Raw genomic sequence first — 17,453 nt, forward strand, 5'->3', positions numbered from 1 at the left:
AAACAAATTCATACTTACCCAGACAATGCAAAAAAAACTTTAGGGAGTAAATTTAATTGCAGTTATAGTAATGAGAGTAGAGCAGAGAGGAGTGTGACTTTATAATTCTGATCATAAAATAAAAACATCAAAGCAAGTAATGAGTCTAAATTTAATGTTGAGAGGACTATATTTCTGTAGCATTTAAAGCAAATAAAGTCAAGCTATTAAAGACTGAACACAAAATTAGAATGTTAACTTTGCAAATTTCTTAGTCTATCTCCAAGTGATTAGATTATCACAAAATTTCCCTAGGAAGGTAGAAACTGAATCAACAACACTGCAAAAGAAAAAACAAAAAAGAAATTTGACAGCCCTAAGCAAAAGTGATGTAAATATAGTTTCAGCAGCTATTAGGCAAGAAGCAAATGATCTGCTAATCAATTTACAGTTATAGAAATAAGTCCAAATGATTTTCATGGGATGCATATGGGTATTGCTACCTTAATTATTTTATTTGCTCCTACCCAAAGGTATTTAAAACACAACCAACTGCTGGAGTTGGAATTTTAAAGCTATTCTTACACTTATGAACAGAGATTTAAGAATGCACTGAAGCCTGAATTTTATCTTGCTCTTTCAGTGGGCATTTTTTTCATTATCGATGTTGTAGAAGTTCATAAGTCTGGACTAGAATTATTTCCTTGGTAAAAAGTGAGAGAGGAAACTAATGGGAAGAAATTACTAATAAGTTCTACACTGATATTCACAAATGAATAAACTGGATCTTAATATGCTTCATCTAATCAAAATCCCTTAAGTAGGTGCACAGTGATAAAAATAAACATTGTTTTTCATCACTGCAATACTTTTTTGTGTTGTTTAGGAAATGGATGATTTTGTGGAGATTTTACAATTTTCCATACATATTTCAGGCAGAAAAATATGTATCCTTTTTATTTAAAATTTCCACAAAGGCAGAGCTATTGAGACTTTTAAATAGCAGTGAAAATTGTTGTGTAAACTTGGTAATAGTATATGCAAGACCTGAGTAAACTTTTGAGTAAAAAAAACCCCCAAATCATGTACTTACGCACTGCTACTTAGTTTTTAATTCTAACAAGGCTTTGGAGAGGACTATAATTCAGGCTAGAGATTCGCCCAGCTACCATCGGCAGAGGGACCAGTTTGCCTGACAATCTCTCTCAACATTGTCATACAACATAAAATATCAATACAAAAGTGAAAATAATATTAATGATGTTATTGATGGTCATGGCACACACAGAGGTAAAACAGAGCTATTGATGAAATATCAGCTTCTGAATACGAAGCATAGATTAGAGACTGTAAAAAACAATTATTGGCAAAAGCTTCATTTTCTAGGTCTAGATACACATGGGCATATAAAACTGGCAATACCTTATGTCTTAGTCTATGCTTGATTTCCACTGCTGACAATGCTGCTACTAAGATAAGAGATTTCCATTACTCTCCCCTATGCCTATACTTTGGGTAACTTTGTGACTAAAATCTTTATTAGGTTAGTTCCAATAACTTTTTTTTTTCTTCTAAGGCATTAATGTGCTCCACCAAGAAAAAGATCTTGGGGGATTTTTTGAAAGATCACAATTTCAAATATATTTGCACTTATATACAGCTGCAACATTGTGTAGCTTTCATTTTCTCATGAACATCCTTTAAAATTTATAAATGCACTGAGAAAGTATTCAGTTCAGTTCAGTCACTCAGTCGTGTCCGACTCTTTGTGACCCCATGAATCACAGCATACCAGGCCTCCCTGTCCATCACCAACTCCCGGAGTTCACTCAAACTCATGTCCATTGAGTCGGTGATGCCATCCAGCCATCGCATTCTCTGTCGACCCTTCTCCTCCCGCCCCCAATCCCTCCCAGCATCAGAGTCTTTTCCAGTGAGTCAACTCGTCGCATGAGGTGGCCAAAGTATTGGAGCTTCAGCTTTAGCATCAGTCCTTCCAGTGAACACCCAGGATTGATCTCCTTTAGAATGGACCGGTTGGATCTCCTTGCAATCCACGGGACTCTCAAGAGTCTTCTCCAGCACCACAGTTCAAAAGCATCAATTCTTCGGCAGTCAGTTTTCTTCACAGTCCAACTCTCACATCCATACATGACCACTGGAAAAACCATAGCCTTGACTAGACGGACCTTGGTTGGCAAAGTAATGTCTCTGCTTTTTAATATGCTATCTAGGTTGGTCATAACTTTCCTTCCAAGGAGTAAGCGTCTTCTAATTTCATGGCTGCAATCAGCATCTGCAGTGATTTTGGAGCACCAAAAAATAAAGTCTGACACTGTTTCCACTGTTTCCCCATCTATTTCCCATGAAGTGATGGGACCAGATGCCATGATCTTTGTTTTCTGAATGTTGAGCTTGAAGCCAACCTTTTCACTCTCCTCTTTCACTTTCATCAAGAGGCTTTTGAGTTCCTCTTCACTTTCTGCCATAAGCGTGGTGTCATTTGCATATCTGAGGTTATTGATATTTCTCCCGGCAATCTTGATTCCAGCTTGTGCTTCTTGCAGCCCAGCATTCCTCATGATGTACTCTGCATATAAGTTAAATAAGCAAGGTGACAATATACCGCCTTGACGTACTCCTTTTCCTATTTGGAACCAGTCTGTTGTTCCATGTCCAGTTCTAACTGTTGCTTCCTGACCTGCATACAGATTTTTCAAGAGGCAGGTCAGGTGGTCTGGTATTCCCATCTCTTTCAGAATGTTCCACAGTTTATTGTGATCCACACAGTCAAAGGCTTTGGCATAGTCAATGAAGCAGAAATAGATGTTTTTCTGGAACTCTCTTGCTTTCTCCATAATCCAGCGGATGTTGGCAATTTGATCTCTGGTGCCTCTGCCTTTTCTAAAACCTGCTTGAACATCTGGGGTTCACGGTTCACATATTGCTGAAGCCTGGCTTGGAGAATTTTGAGCATGACTTTACTAGCGTGTGAGATGAGTGCGATTGTGCGGTAGTTTGAGCATTCTTTGGCAATGCCCTTCTTTGGGATTGGAATGAAGACTGACCTCTTCCAGTCCTGTGGCCACTGCTGAGTTTTCCAAATTTGCTGGCATATTGAGTGCAGCACTTTCACAGCATCATCTTTCAGGATTTGAAATAGCTCAATTGGAATTCCATCACCTTCACTAGCTTTGTTCGTCGTGATGCTTTCTAAGGCCCACTTGACTTCACATTCCAAGATGTCTGGCTCAAGGTCAGTGATCACACCATTGTGATTATCTTGGTCGTGAAGATTTTTTTGTACAATTCTTCTGTGTATTCTTGCCACCTCCTCTTAAAATCTTCTGCTTCTGTTAGGTCCATACCATTTCTGTCCTTTATTGAGCTCTTCTTTGCATGAAATTTTCCCTTGGTATCTCTAATTTTCTTGAAGAGATATCTTGTTTTTCCTGTTCTGTTGTTTTCCTCTATTTCTTTGCATTGATCGCTGAGGAAGTCTTTCTTATCTCTCCTTGCTATTCTTTGGAACTCTGCATTCAGATGCTTATATCTTTCCTTTCCCCCTTTTCTTTCGCTTCGCTTCTTTTCACAGCTATTTGTAAGGCCTCCTCAGACAGCCATTTTGCTTTTTTGCATTTCTTTTCTATGGGGATGGTCTTGGTCCCTGTCTCCTGTACAATGTCACGAACTGATAGACATCAGGCACTCTGTCTATGAGATCCAGTCCCTTAAATCTATTTCTCACTTCCACTGTATAATCATAAGGGATTTGATTTAGGTCATATCTTAATGGTCTAGTGGTTTTCCCCACTTTCTTCAATTGAAGTCTAAATTTGGCAATAAGGAGTTCATGATCCGAGCCACAGTCAGCTCCTGGTCTTGTTTTTGCTGACTGTATACAGCTTCTCCATCTTTGGCTGCAAAGAATATACTCAGTCTGATTTCAGTGTTGGCCATTGGGAGATGTCCATGTGTACAGTCTTCTCTTGTGTTGCTGCTAGTTGTCTAATATCAAGTACAATACAATGTACTTGAGGGTTAATCACTATGATTTAATGATGCTGAAGTTGTTTGTAACCACATCAACAGTCAGCTTTCTCATTCTTTGTTCTCCTCCCCTCTCAGCAGACCTCTACATCAAAGACAGCCTGCTTGTGCACTTCTCTCTCCATTCTACACAGAACAGCACTTACTGAAGCCACTGGGTTTCTTTAAAACTAGCCACTCATTACAAATGTTAAAGATACAACTTTCCCTAAAAAGATTTGCTCTTAACTAAAGTGACTATACATTACTTTTGGGCTACAAAAGAATAAATTATGGGTACTTAATACAGAATTACTCGGTCCATATGTTATATATGAGATTATCTTATATTTGAATACCTTCCCTGAGTAGTTGGAATAAATAAAAGTCTTGAGTTTGAGACCAGTAGAAAGTGTTATGAGCCAGAAGGTACACACTATGCCTTTCTCTCATTTTAAAACCCAACAGCCCTAACCATCAAATGAACTACACTTGCAGCAGCTCTAAAGGGCATAAAAATTTTGTTCTCTGATTTCCAAGTCTAAAGGTACAGGTGGTTTCTCTCCATAATAAGTGTATTAATAGAATTAAATGACTTGCAAAGCCTCCTCATTAAGAGTGTGAAATTGCCCCAGATTGTCACAGACTTTACATTCTATCAGTTCACTGTAAGGAAAACATACTGGGTTGGTGTTAGATGCAGATGTTGTACTCCAGGCCCAAGGAATTTGGCCTCAAGATCTAAAACATAGTGACCATGATTTCTGATTCTGATATAATGCTTGTGACAGGCACTTCTCCCTAGATTGGAGTCAGACTGTATTACAGCAAATAAACCTACGGGGATAATGCTTAAATAGTCAGTATGGGTTGAAAAGGTTATTGTTCTGTCCCAATTCAAGATTGGTTAGCCCTGTGGGTGGTGGTTTAACACCCTGAGCCCTGGCATTAAGCATGAGGCCTTGTGGCATCACTGCCCTGCAGTCACTGCAGGCATCCACAAGGTCTGGCCGCAGTGACCGAATGGGAACCCTCTGCTGGTACACAGAGCACTGGGGGGAGTGTGGGTCCAAGCCTACACCTTAACTGTTAGCCCCAGTGCTTGACTTCCGAGAGACATATAGTCTTGCTTTAACGATCCTTGCTTCAGTGAAAACATTTGATAATAGGGTTCTATTGGAATCTATTCTTTTTCAGAGGGATTATTTCTAATATTAGTTAGGTGAGTAACTCATGAGCTATCTATACTTTCATTCTTCAGTGGGAAGTGATATTATTCAGAAGATGTTACATAGATATATTTATCACTGACAAGAAAGCGACTTAATTGGAAGCATGTTTGTTTGAGAAGAGCCCCCTTTTCTAAATGGCTAAGAGTAGCCATGAATGTCGAGTTCTCAGTGGAGAACTGAAGTCTTCTTGATGCAACTGAAAAGCAAAATAGTCTCAGTTGCTTCCACTGCCACATAGATAGCAACAAAATTAATCAGAAGCTTTTAGTCAGAAAGAGAGTTCCTTCTGAAATAATGAAAGCTTTTGTGAAAGGATAAGAAGAGAAAGCTAAGGGTAGTTGATGGCACATTAGAAGAAGGAGCCAAGAATTTGTCCATTTAAAGTGATTTTTAAATTAAAGAACGGTTTTTATAGATATTCCAGAAAAGATATTAAAGACAGACTTTTAAAAGCAAAGAATAATTAGTTACTACTAATTAATGATCATTTAAAATAAATAATGACATTCAGTGTAAGAGACAGGACTTTTGGAGAAAAAAATGTCATAAAGAGTAGAAGAGAGTGCTATTGAGCCAGCAGAAACTATTTGCTTTGTCTTTCATTTTGTGAATGCTTTTTTCAGTTATAAGGATATAAAACTTAAATCTAAGAAATTCTCTAAAACATTAAATGATTTCTCACTTTTGAAATGTTCATGATGCCAAATAAAATATGAAAGCATGGTGATTATGCTATCTTTTCAACTCTTTCATGCCTTTATACCATTAGAAATAAAATAGCAGTAAAAGCAAAATGAGAAAACTATCAGTGTCAAAATCAGTTAAACAGATTTAGTTGATCTCTTTGGGCTCAAATACATGGCAACATTTGTTGGCTAGTTTTTACAGAAAATCTATGCCAAGTGTATGAATAAAACAAACAATTTAAAATTAGTTATGAGCCTTGGAAAATAAAATGTTGATATTACAGCAGCTTATATAATAACAAAAAAAGCAGCTTCTTCAAGTATATGGTTTATATACGCAGTTAAGGAACAGAGACAAGGAAACGTAACAGAGACGGAAAACTAAAAATGATGACTTTAATCTTAAAAAATGAATACGAGCAAAGAATAGAATGGGAGCTGATTTGTTATCATGTCCATATCCTAAAGTGACAAAATTTCTTAAAATGGAAATCCCAAAGCTGCTTGGGAGGTTTCCTGAAATAATGTAAAACTCCCCGAGAGTCCTCTTAGTCCCCACTTCAAAACTTCAAAAGATAATAACTGTGGAGCTTGACTAGAATCAAGAGAGACATATATTCAAAACAGAAGGCTATTTGAATATATGTCTCTCTTGATTCTAGTCAAGCTCCACAGTTATTATCTTTTGAAGTTTTGTAGTGGGGACTAAGAGGACTCTCGGGGTGTTTTACATTATTTCAGGAAACCTCCCAATATTGTAAAATAATTAGCCTCCAATAAAAAAAAATAGAATACTTAAAAAAAAAAGTTTACTTAAAAGGTTAACCTAAAGAAAGTCTTAGACATCCTACAGAAGAGCGAGAGGGTGAGATGTGTGGAGAGAGTAACATGGAAACTTACATTACCGTATGTAAGATAGATAGCCAACGGGAATTTGCTGTATGACTCAGGAAACTCAAACAGGGGCTCTGTATCAACCTAGAGGGGTGGGATGGGGAGGGAGATGGGATATATGTATACCTCTGGCTGATTCATGTTGAGGTTTGTCAGAAAACAACAAAATTCTGTAAAGCAATTATCCTTCAATAAAAAGAAATAAAAAAAGAACAGATTAACATTTATATTCACATTAAAAAAAAAAACAAAACAGAAGGCATATCCATAAATCCTTGTTGGATGTCCAGCTATGAAGAAAGAAACAATTACCCATCTATGGTAAGAATCATCAAGGGTTGATAAGGTGTCGTTAAGAGATCAACTTACGTTAATAAGTTCAACCTCCCAGATTTTTTTCAACAGGTCCATCGATGTGTAGCCATTAATTAGAAAGGCTTTGGTGTAGTCACCTAGTTCAATGGAATCCAGCCACTCAGCCACAGACGTGGGATGGTAGCCATCATGGCCAATGGGTCTCATCTGTAATTAGAAAATCACATCAGGATTAATTTAAGCTGTTTACTTTGTGTTCCAACAACAGAATGCTTCTTGGAAATTTATCTGATATGAAGCAACAGATCTTTCTGGATGAGAAAATAAGAAAACCCAAAATACTTGAGGCACAATTCTAAATCATTAATAATTTCACGCTGAATTAGTTTTCAAAAATGCACCCAGAAATTTCCAATTTAGCTGCTAAATCAGTTCCACATTTGAGAGATCTAAATATGTCAAACTTCTGTTGTAGACATTATTGGCATTCTGTTGGATGGAATTTAAAATGATGTCAGTCGAGCAGTTTTAAATTCAGTGCTGAAGGCACAGGGAACCGCACTCCCAAAATGTAGATGATAATTCTCATATGCACAACATCAAAGCATGTGAAAATACTGCATGACTCAAACATCCAAAGGAATTCATGCTTATGCAAGACATGTATTGTAGGTAGTGCAAACATGCTGGAGAAACATACTGCTGTGGTAAGCCAGTAAAGAAGAGGCTTTTGAGTGTTTAAAGACCATGTGTTCTGCAGACTCTACAGTATGTTAGACATGAATAGAGAACTCGCTGGCAGACAGATTCCTATTTTTTTGTCAGCTATATACAGATTTTTTTTTTTTTTTTACTTTTTTAGGAGAACAAAGAAGTGTGACAGCAACATAATGTTTCTGAGTTTAAATTGGAGTGTGAAAGTAATTTTAAGCATGAGAAACTTCTGGCTTTAAAATTTTTTATGGATTATTCCAGTCTTTTGGCTTTTATTTGAAATTTTAGTTGAATTTGCAGTTCTTGGTTTTTTAAGTAACTCACTTCTGACTTGTGCTGCTTTGCATGCCACACCTTACATCGAATACTTCAGTTATTAAGGACAGCCAGCACCTCATCAACTTGATGTGGTCCTTCAGTGAAATTCAGGATGGGAACAGCAGAACTGGGCAAAACGCAACATGGATTTTCCTCTTCCTTTAGACTCGAGGAGATAAATATTAATAGACATCTATAGGATTCTGATTTGCAAGCAGAGAAAAGATTAGTCTGAGCATCAGGGATTCAGATTTTAATCTCAAACATGTTAGGCTTTCTGTCACTATGCAGTGTCCTCATTTTTGAGATTTTCCTCATTCCTTTTCTTTTGGAGGGGGGTGCAAAGTGTTTATTAGGGATCAACATTTGTGAAAGAAGGGATGAAGTAGGACTGGGGAGAACAGGGGCTGAAGTATGATGGAGCTTGATGAGGCCTCTGTGAACCCACTGGAGCTCTGGCACAGTTTAGTCTATTAGAGTGTCCTGGGCATGGCAGATAGGAACAGGCCTTTCGGCCCCACCTCTCTGTTAGTGGATGTTGCTGTCCTGGGAGGAGATGCTCTGGGGTGGGCTCTCTGTCATGCAGGCAGACCCTGGAGATGCTGACTGCTGGAGGCTGTCTGGTGACCACTCTCCCTGAAGCCTGGCAAGTCCTTACTTGAAGGGAGATACAGATGGTACATGGCCATGTCTTCCAGAATAGCCGGGACCTCGATTCACCAAAGGCTAACTTGTTACTACATTTGGTTTTTGCCTTTCACTCTATACCCACTCACTCATTCACATGCACACAACATCTATCTTTTAAATTTTAGATGAATTATTGGAAAGACATATCTCCTGAACCATTTGCAGACATCATGAAACTTTATCCCTGACACTTTATCAGCATGTCCCAAGAACAAGGACGTTCTCCAAGGTAGTCACAGTATCATCACCCCCAAGAAATCTAACATTGACAAAATGATGTTACCTAACATATAGTTCGGAGAAGGCAGTGGCAACCCACTCCAGTTCTTGCCTGGAAAATCCCACGGACGGAGGAGCCTGGTGGGCTGCAGTCCATGGGGTCGCGAAGAGTCGGACACAACTGAGCGACTTCACTTTCACTTTTCACTTTCATGCCTTGGAGAAGGAAATGGCAACCCACTCCAGTGTTCTTGCCTGGAGAACCCCAGGGTCGGGGGAGCCTGGTGGGCTGCTGTCTATGGGGTCGCACAGAGTCGAACACGAGTGAAGCGACTTAGCAGCAGCAGCAGGAACATATAGTTACTATTAACATTCCCAAAAAGTACCCAAAATGTCCTGTGTAGCTGTTTTATTTTTTCCTAGACATGATCAAAGGTCAAGGCTATTATACTTTTAAGTACTTCTACCTTTGTTTCTCTTTTCTTCTTCTGAGATTATATTTACTCCTTCATTTTTAAGTTCCGTTTTCTCCTTTTCTCTTTCCTATTCTTCCACTCCCCAGTCCGTTTTCCATTTCAAGGTTTAAATGTCCTCTGTCTTGACATTACCATGTAATTCATTATTTGCATTGGGGTCTAAACTGCATCAGATTTTTGTATTTCACTTTTACATTGCCTGACTCATTAGCTACTCATCTAATGTTTGTTCACATAACACTTAACTCAGTGTTTATTATACAGTAGTTACGAATGTAAATGACAACTCAAGATTTGCAAAATGAAGTTTACCAGCAGTTGCAAATTACTGGATGTTATCTATGTGTAAAATTGGCGACTAGGACCCAAAAGCTGAGGCTCAAAGGTATTAAATACTTTCACATTCTACAGAGAATTAAAAAAATACTGGGGCTAGAGGTATTTTCCAGGACTTATTAGGAGGTGGCTCAACCAACTCTGCTACCCTGAATAATCACCCCAGCCTCAGGAAACTCTCTCGCTGTCCTAGTTAATACAAGGAAATAACTAGAAAAAAGGGAAGAAGGAATAGAGAGAGAATCATTAGGTTTGAAATTAAGAGCTTGCCAGGAAGATCTTTCTGCTAGCCATCTGAGAAGCTGACCACCCCAGCTTTGATACTGGGTATAAACTTAGAGCATCTAGATGCATCAAGCTGGGGTAGAGGCATATGTCCCACACCAGAGAACTGTGCAGTAGGGTCCTCATAGGTCACCCCAGGTATTCACACACCATTCCTTTGAGAGAACACCCAGTGGCCACCTGCCACACAGAGGTTGTTAATGGTCAGCAGTAGTCAAAGAGCAATGATAGGAAACCCACTAGAGCTCTGCAAAGCAAACCCAATTAACTATAAAGAAGTATGCCTTCCCCCAAGTCTCTCCTTTAGCATTAGGGAATTTAGAGTCAGAAAGGAGAGAGGTACCAGTCCCTTGGGGGAAGACTAAATTGGGGTGGGGGTTGGGGAAGAAAATAAAACTGGAGGCTTAAATGGATAGGAACTGAATTTTTAATATTTTATATAACTGTAAAGCTACTGGATTGATCTCCTCTAGAATGGACTGGTTGGATCTCCTTGCAGTATAAGGGACTCTCAAGAGTCTTCTCCAACACCACAGTTCAAAAGCATCGATTCTTCGGCGATCAGCCTTCTTCACAGTCCAACTCTCACATCCATACATGACCACGGGAAAAACCATTGCCTTGACTAGACGGACCTTGGTTGGCAAAGTAATGTCTCTGCTTTTTAATATACTATCAAGGTTGGTCATAACTTTCCTTCCAAGGAGCAAGCGTCTTTTAATTTCATGGCTGCTGGGAAAGGTTGGGGGCGGGAGGAGAAGGGGACGACGGAGAATGAGATGGCTGGATGGCATCACCGACTCGATGGACATGAGTTTGAGTGAACTCCGGGAGTTGGTGATGGACAGGGAGGCCTGGCGTGCTGTGATTCATGGGGTCGCGGAGAGTCGGACACGACTGAGTGACTGAACTGAACTGAACTGAAAGCTACTGGATGTACGTGATGTGAGATTGGACCTATGGATGTGAGAGTTGGGCTATAAAGAAAGCTGAGCGCTGAATAATTGATGCTTTTGAACTGTGGTGTTGGAGAAGACTCTTGAGAATCCCTTGGACTGCAAGGAGATCCAGCCAGTCCATCCTAAAGGAAATCAGTCCTGAATATTCATTGGAAGGACTGATGCTGAAGCTGAAGCTCCAATACTTTGACCACCTGATGCAAAGAACCGACTCATTGGAAAAGACTCTGATGCTGGGAAAGATTGAAGGCAGGAGGAGAAGGGGACGACACAGGATGAGACAGTTGGATGGCATCACCGACTCGATGGAGGTGAGTTTGAGTGAACTCCGGGAGTTGGTGATGGACAGGGAGGCCTGGCGTGCTGTGGTCCATGGGGTCGCAAAGAGTCAGACACGACTGAGCGACTGCACTGAAAGCTATTGGATATAACTGAGATAACATTAAAAACAGTAAAGAAAGAATCAGCTGAGCTTGATTGAAGGCAGGATTGGAAAAAAAAAAATTCCCGTCAGTTTCTGCATACTGCTCAGAAATCTGGTTACTCCTGTGAGACAAGTTCTCCCGACCAACCTTAAGGAGGCAAGGGGGAGGGAAACTGTTGGTGGGAAGATGAGCGTTGGGCAGGCGGTGGGGCGGGGCCACAGGGCGAGGGTGAAGAGAACCTGGGAGTGAGTACATCAACGTGCACAGGGGCAGCGTGCATTCAGTCGCTCACTCGTTAAACATTTAGCCCATGCCTATTCTGATGAATGTTGTAGAAGAGCAGGAAACAAAACAAGTTATAGTCTCTCCCCAACCCTATTTAAAAAATATGCGAGCAGATGACCAGTATATTATAAAGGCTCTGCACACCTGAAGAAAGGAAGCTATTAGTGCTGAAAGAAGTTACAAAATTAACCTGACACATATTTAATGATATGCAGAATGGTTACTGTGCTGCACAATAATTTCCTTCAAAGCAGTTCTTCCATCTGTTCCTTCACTTCTGTTCTTCCTGCCACTACTCTGGTTAGGTTCTTGTTGGTGCTTATGAAAACTCATGCAATAGTCTTCCACTTGGCCTCCCACCTTTTTGATCCAGCTTATACTATGATGCTATGTCAGTCTCCAGGTTCTTAAGTCAAACCTTGCACAAAATCCTATAGAAGCTCCTTCTTGATAAAAGCCCAGATGTCCTTTTCCAGCATTCTAGGACAACTGAGACCAAGTACACAGTTATCTTTTCCACCTCACCTCACACTACTCTGCTGTATGTAAACTAACACATATAATCAAACACATCAGTTTGTCTAAACAGTATGATAAATTGCTAGCCATTCCATGAACATGAACTGTGTGTGCGAGACACATTCATGTCTTTGAAAATATCATTTTCCATGCTTGGAATGATTTCTGCCTTTATTTCTGCAGTGTTTCTCTAGGACTGGCTTCTTGAGCTCTAAGACACAAATTTCCAACTGTTTGTAAAATATCTCATGTAGATGCACTATAGTATCACCAACACAAGCAAAATGTGTTTCCTTTGGCTCACAAGTGCCCTCCCTCTGTATTCCCCAACTAAGTTAATGGGGAGCATCACACCATGTGCAGTCCCATGCGCGGAAGTCCACGGGGTTGCAGAGAGTCGGACACGACTGGGTGACTGAACAACAACAGCACACCGTCGCCCAAGTAGAGGCTTAGGAGTCATCGGACTTTCTCTTTTCTATTTTACCTCATATCTAATTAGGCCAACAGGTCTTCTGCATTTGATTTACAAAGTGTCTTTCAATTCAATTCTCTTCTTCCAAAATGAACTTTGGAATGTGACAACAGTATCTACCGCAGTTGTAAGGATCATAAGACTCAAGGTATGCGTACTGCCTAGCGCAGTTTTGAATATATGTCTTCAATAACTTAGTTTCCTTCCCTCCTTAGTGCCCTAAATTAGGCCCATGCTTATTTTGAAACTGTATATGTTGAGTCTTTTGGCTGCTAATCTTTTCAACTTCCAATCAAAATTTTTCTTTCCTCTTTCACTGTTTCCTTCTCTTTTCTACCTTGTTTTAGAAAGAGTTTATGCCTGCTAACCTCTTCATACTCCCCCTTTCCACAGTTGACAGTTACTTTTTAAAAATATATCTAAGAAGGTCCCCCAAGTTGATTGAATCATTTCCAATTCTTCGCTTTCTTCCTGGATGAGAGTTATACCTCTGTGCCCCTTGCCAAGGAATCTGCATTGAATCCTGTTACAGCTGGAATTACTCCTCCATCCCACTGATGCTGGCCGTGTGCTTTCTTGGCCAGTGGAACAGGTAGAAGTATCCGTGTGGTGGTCTCTAGATGAGGCCTCTGCACTCCTGTGATCCAATTATCTTTTCGTGTCCCTATGCTCTATTATAAGACAAACAAGTGCTGAGTAGTTACACAACTGCTAGCCCTACAAGAAAGATGAAGACTTGTGGAGCAAACCTACATCTAGGCTGAAACTTGGAGTACACCCTAGCTCTCTGGAACTTGGGTGAGTCCACCTGAAGTTAGCTGAATCATGAGGAAGAAAAAATATACATATATTTTGTTGCTATAAACCACTGATATTTTGGCATAGAGGGGAACGTGGACTAATAAAGTCACTGCTTATTTCAAAACTTTTGGAGTTTGTATTAGTCTGGGTTCTCTAGAGAGACAGGATCAATAGGCTGTGTATACACACGCACAAGCCTGAAATCTGGCAAGGGTCAAATCTGCAGGGCAGGCTAGAGACTCAGGGAAGAATTTGCAGCTCAAACCTGAAGGCAGCCTGGAGCAGAATTCCTTTGACTTCTTTGGGGGATCTCAGTGTTTTTCTCTGACTGGATAAAGTTCATCCACATTAAAGGGTGATCTGCTTTACTCAAAGTCTACTGATTTAAATGCTAATTTCACCTAAAAAATACCTCCAGAGTGACACCTAGACTGGTGTTTGACCAAATATCTGGGTACTGTGGCCTAACCAAATCAACATATAAAATATTCCAAACTCTTTAATTTATGAATTCACTGGCAAATGCTTCTACACAAGACTGAGAGAGACTTGGGAAGCTAAGTTAACATCAGCATCCTATCCAAGCTGTGTGACTCTCAACTGGTGAACATCAGCGTACTGTATTTTCACTAATCCTAAACTAAGTAACTCTTTATTTTATGAGTACGATTGTTGGGGCATAATCTACTGTATTTCTAGTATATTTCTACACTTTTGCTCACACCATTTCCTCTGTCAGGAATACTATTTTCCCCCTGTTCTCTGTTGAAATTCTATCCATTCTTAAAAGATCCTGTTCAAATGCTGCCTTTTTATGATGCCTTCTCCAATGCTATCCTTACTCCCAAGTCAAAACTACTCATACCTTCTACCAGGTTTCTGTAGTAATTTGCATAAAATTCTAGTATAGCTCTGTTAAAGTTTGATTTCTATTATAGTTAGAGAGGTGAGTATCTGTCTTAGTTAGACTGTCAACCTCCTGGTAAAGAAACAAGGTCTTAGCCACTTTTGTAGTCTCTCATATGCCCAGCAGAGCATCTTACATATGGCAGTCATTTGCTAAAGGTTTACTAAAATGCCTTTTCCTTCTCCAGGGGATCTTCCTGACCCTGGGATCGAACCTGGGTCTCCTGCATTGCAGGCAGATTCTTACCAACTGAGTCACTAAGAAAGCCCAATTTAATGAAAACGAGAAGACAAAAGGACAAATTAATCTTAGTGGCATGGCATCCATTTGTGGGGAGATGTGTACTTTGTACTACATATTATACAAATGAGGGTCCCTTTTATGGCCTAACTTAATGTTTACAAGTATTTAAAACTATTAAATACCAAGGACCAGTTCTAGAGAGTATGCTGTAGTTTGCTGTATGTGTTTCCTAGGTGGTGCAGTGGTAAAGAATCTGCCTGCCAGTGCAGGAGATGCCAGAGACATGGGTTCAATACCCGGGTCTGGAAGATCTTCTGGAGTAGGAAATGGTATTCCACTCCAGAATTCTTGCCTGGAAAATTCCATGGACAGAGGAGCTTGGTGGGCTATAGTCCATGGGGTCACAAAGAATTGGACGTGACTGAGCACACACAGCACATGCCATATTACAAAATGCACTGGGCTTTGTTTATGTGGCTGGCAGTCTTGACTATACTATTATTAGCTGTATAACTATGGGCAAGTTACTTCACCTCTAAGCTTCAGTGTTCTCATCTATAAAATAAAGGTGTTAGATCAAGAATCTCAAAGTTCCCTTTTAGTTCCTAAATCTTAAAACTCTATAATTTGTATATTAATATCAAATTAATGTCACATTTATTTATCCAGTAAAGAGGAAAGAAACCCAAAGGCAGAAGAAAAAAAATGCAGTACAAGATGGGACATGGGTAGAGGAGCCTGGCGGGTTACAGTTCATGGGGTTGCAAAGAGCGACTAACACTTTCAGTTTCATAGGACATTTAGGCTAGAGTCAGATGTCATCCACACTTCTTTCTTGAGTGCATCCACAAGGAGCACGGTGACTGCTTTCTCAGATTAGCAGTGGTGATACTCTTTTCTCAGCAGGCTCATCTGGCAGGACAGACAGAGGATAGACAGAGACAGCTCGAGGGGCTGCCAGGCCTGCCGTACCATGAGCATGAATGGGCGTCAGGCACAGTCTGTAATCTGAGAGGCAGAGTGTTGAGCAGGCATGATAACAGGTTCGCAACAAGACAATACTATTCAACTAGTCCCTAAGTCTGGGGAAAACCTAAGCTGGAATAGCAATCAGAGACAGCAGGGAAGAAAGCTTGTCTCAGGAAAATGAGGATATCTTGGTACATTTCATCAAAGATCTTCCTTGTTGCTCGTGATGTCTTGTTGATTCTCTGCAAATGGGCATTGACAATTCTCCAGGAGCCTCTTAAAGCAAACTTGGCCTCAGAGGGAACACACTGTTAACATCACAGGCCACACGGCAGGCAGAGATCACTGACCCTAGGACAGTGCTCTGCAGTGTCCTAGGGCTTCAAGGGGGCCATTATAAGATGGCTAAACAGCTGAGGTTCTAAAACTGCCTGGTCTACTTCAGTTGAATAACTCATATTTTAAGTGTCTTACATAGGTAAGAAGAAAGAAAGCTTAAAAAAGAAATATTTGAAAACCACTGACCTAGAAGGTTTTTGTAAGATCACATGATCACTATAGTTTATTTTTTCTTAATATGTTAGTTTTATTTGAAATATTCTGGGCTTGTCACATATGTATGGACATACATATATATTTATTGTCTGTCATCATTTCTGCCTGAGACCAGCTTTCTCTGTTCAGACAAGGATAATACCTTATAAACTGATAGAGCCACAAGATGAAAAACATTAAAGAGGAAGGCAACAAAAATAGAAAAAAGAAATAAAAATAAGAGAAAATGGAATTATATTGCAATAGATTTGGGATTAAATTTAAAAAATAGTTCTCAATTCAACAAGTTATGAAGCTGGCATTATGACACTGGTGGTAATTAGATCAAGAGAATAAGGAACCTAAAAAATTCAATAACAAATTTGGAAGATATTTTTATGTCTGAAAGTGTTACAAAATTGAGACAGAGCCCCATTGTTGTCCATCAAAAACTGTTCTCTCCTCTTCCACAGTAATGGGGCTACAATTAGGCTCATATCTACTTAACTAGATATATGATACACTAGCTTTTCTTCTGGTTGCTTCTGTGAGAATACATTTGAACCTATGGGATGCCACTGAAAGTGTTAATGTAACTTCCAGATCACCTTTAACCTAAAAGATTCTTTGCTCTAGAGTTTCCTTTTTGTTGGTGGGGGGGAGCCTTCTTTTGAGCTGAAACATCTGTGTTGACAGCCTAGATTTGGTCCCATGGGCAAAACAATACTATAGAGTTTGGGAAAAGTTTCTCAAATCTTAATGTACACAAGAATCATATGGGAGACCTTAACCTTCAGGTTCTAACTCAACAGGTTGAAGGGAGACTGAGGTTCTGCATGTCTAACAAGCTCCCTGGCAATGCTGACATTGTCAACCTGTGGACCACACTTTAAATAGCAGTACTTTAGAGGATGCTAGAACAACAGATGGAAGGTCCTGGGTCCTGGGTCCTTCCAGAATTGCATAGAGCAGAGTCAACACGCAAACCTGGACTGCTCACTGTCAGACTATTACAGGGGAGAAGTAAGCATTCTATTCTTTAACTCATGAGGAGGTCTCTAATTCAGTGCCTTAGCCTTTAATAAAAACAGAATTAAAAATTAAATAAGGTAACTTCATGAAGAACATTTAAAGGAAGCCTGTACTTCCATTTGACAGTACAC

General features: G+C 39.8%; 1 protein-coding gene across 13 annotated transcripts in view; it reads right to left on the reverse strand.

The window, feature by feature from the left end:
- The window catches only part of LOC129535755 (ankyrin repeat and sterile alpha motif domain-containing protein 1B), a 414,902-nt gene that overhangs the window by 302,360 nt on the left and 95,089 nt on the right, over positions 1–17,453 (reverse strand). For all 13 annotated transcript variants that reach the window (XM_088837143.1, XM_088837142.1, XM_088837141.1 and 10 more), the window contains exon 3: positions 7,190–7,342. In XM_088837143.1, coding sequence (XP_088693269.1) covers positions 7,190–7,342 — 153 coding nt within the window. The remainder of the gene's footprint in view (positions 1–7,189; positions 7,343–17,453) is intronic.

The sequence above is a fragment of the Moschus berezovskii genome, chromosome 6 (assembly GCF_049115385.1).
Source record: "Moschus berezovskii isolate FMDL1 chromosome 6, NW_MosBer_1.0, whole genome shotgun sequence".
NCBI lineage: Eukaryota > Metazoa > Chordata > Mammalia > Artiodactyla > Moschidae > Moschus > Moschus berezovskii.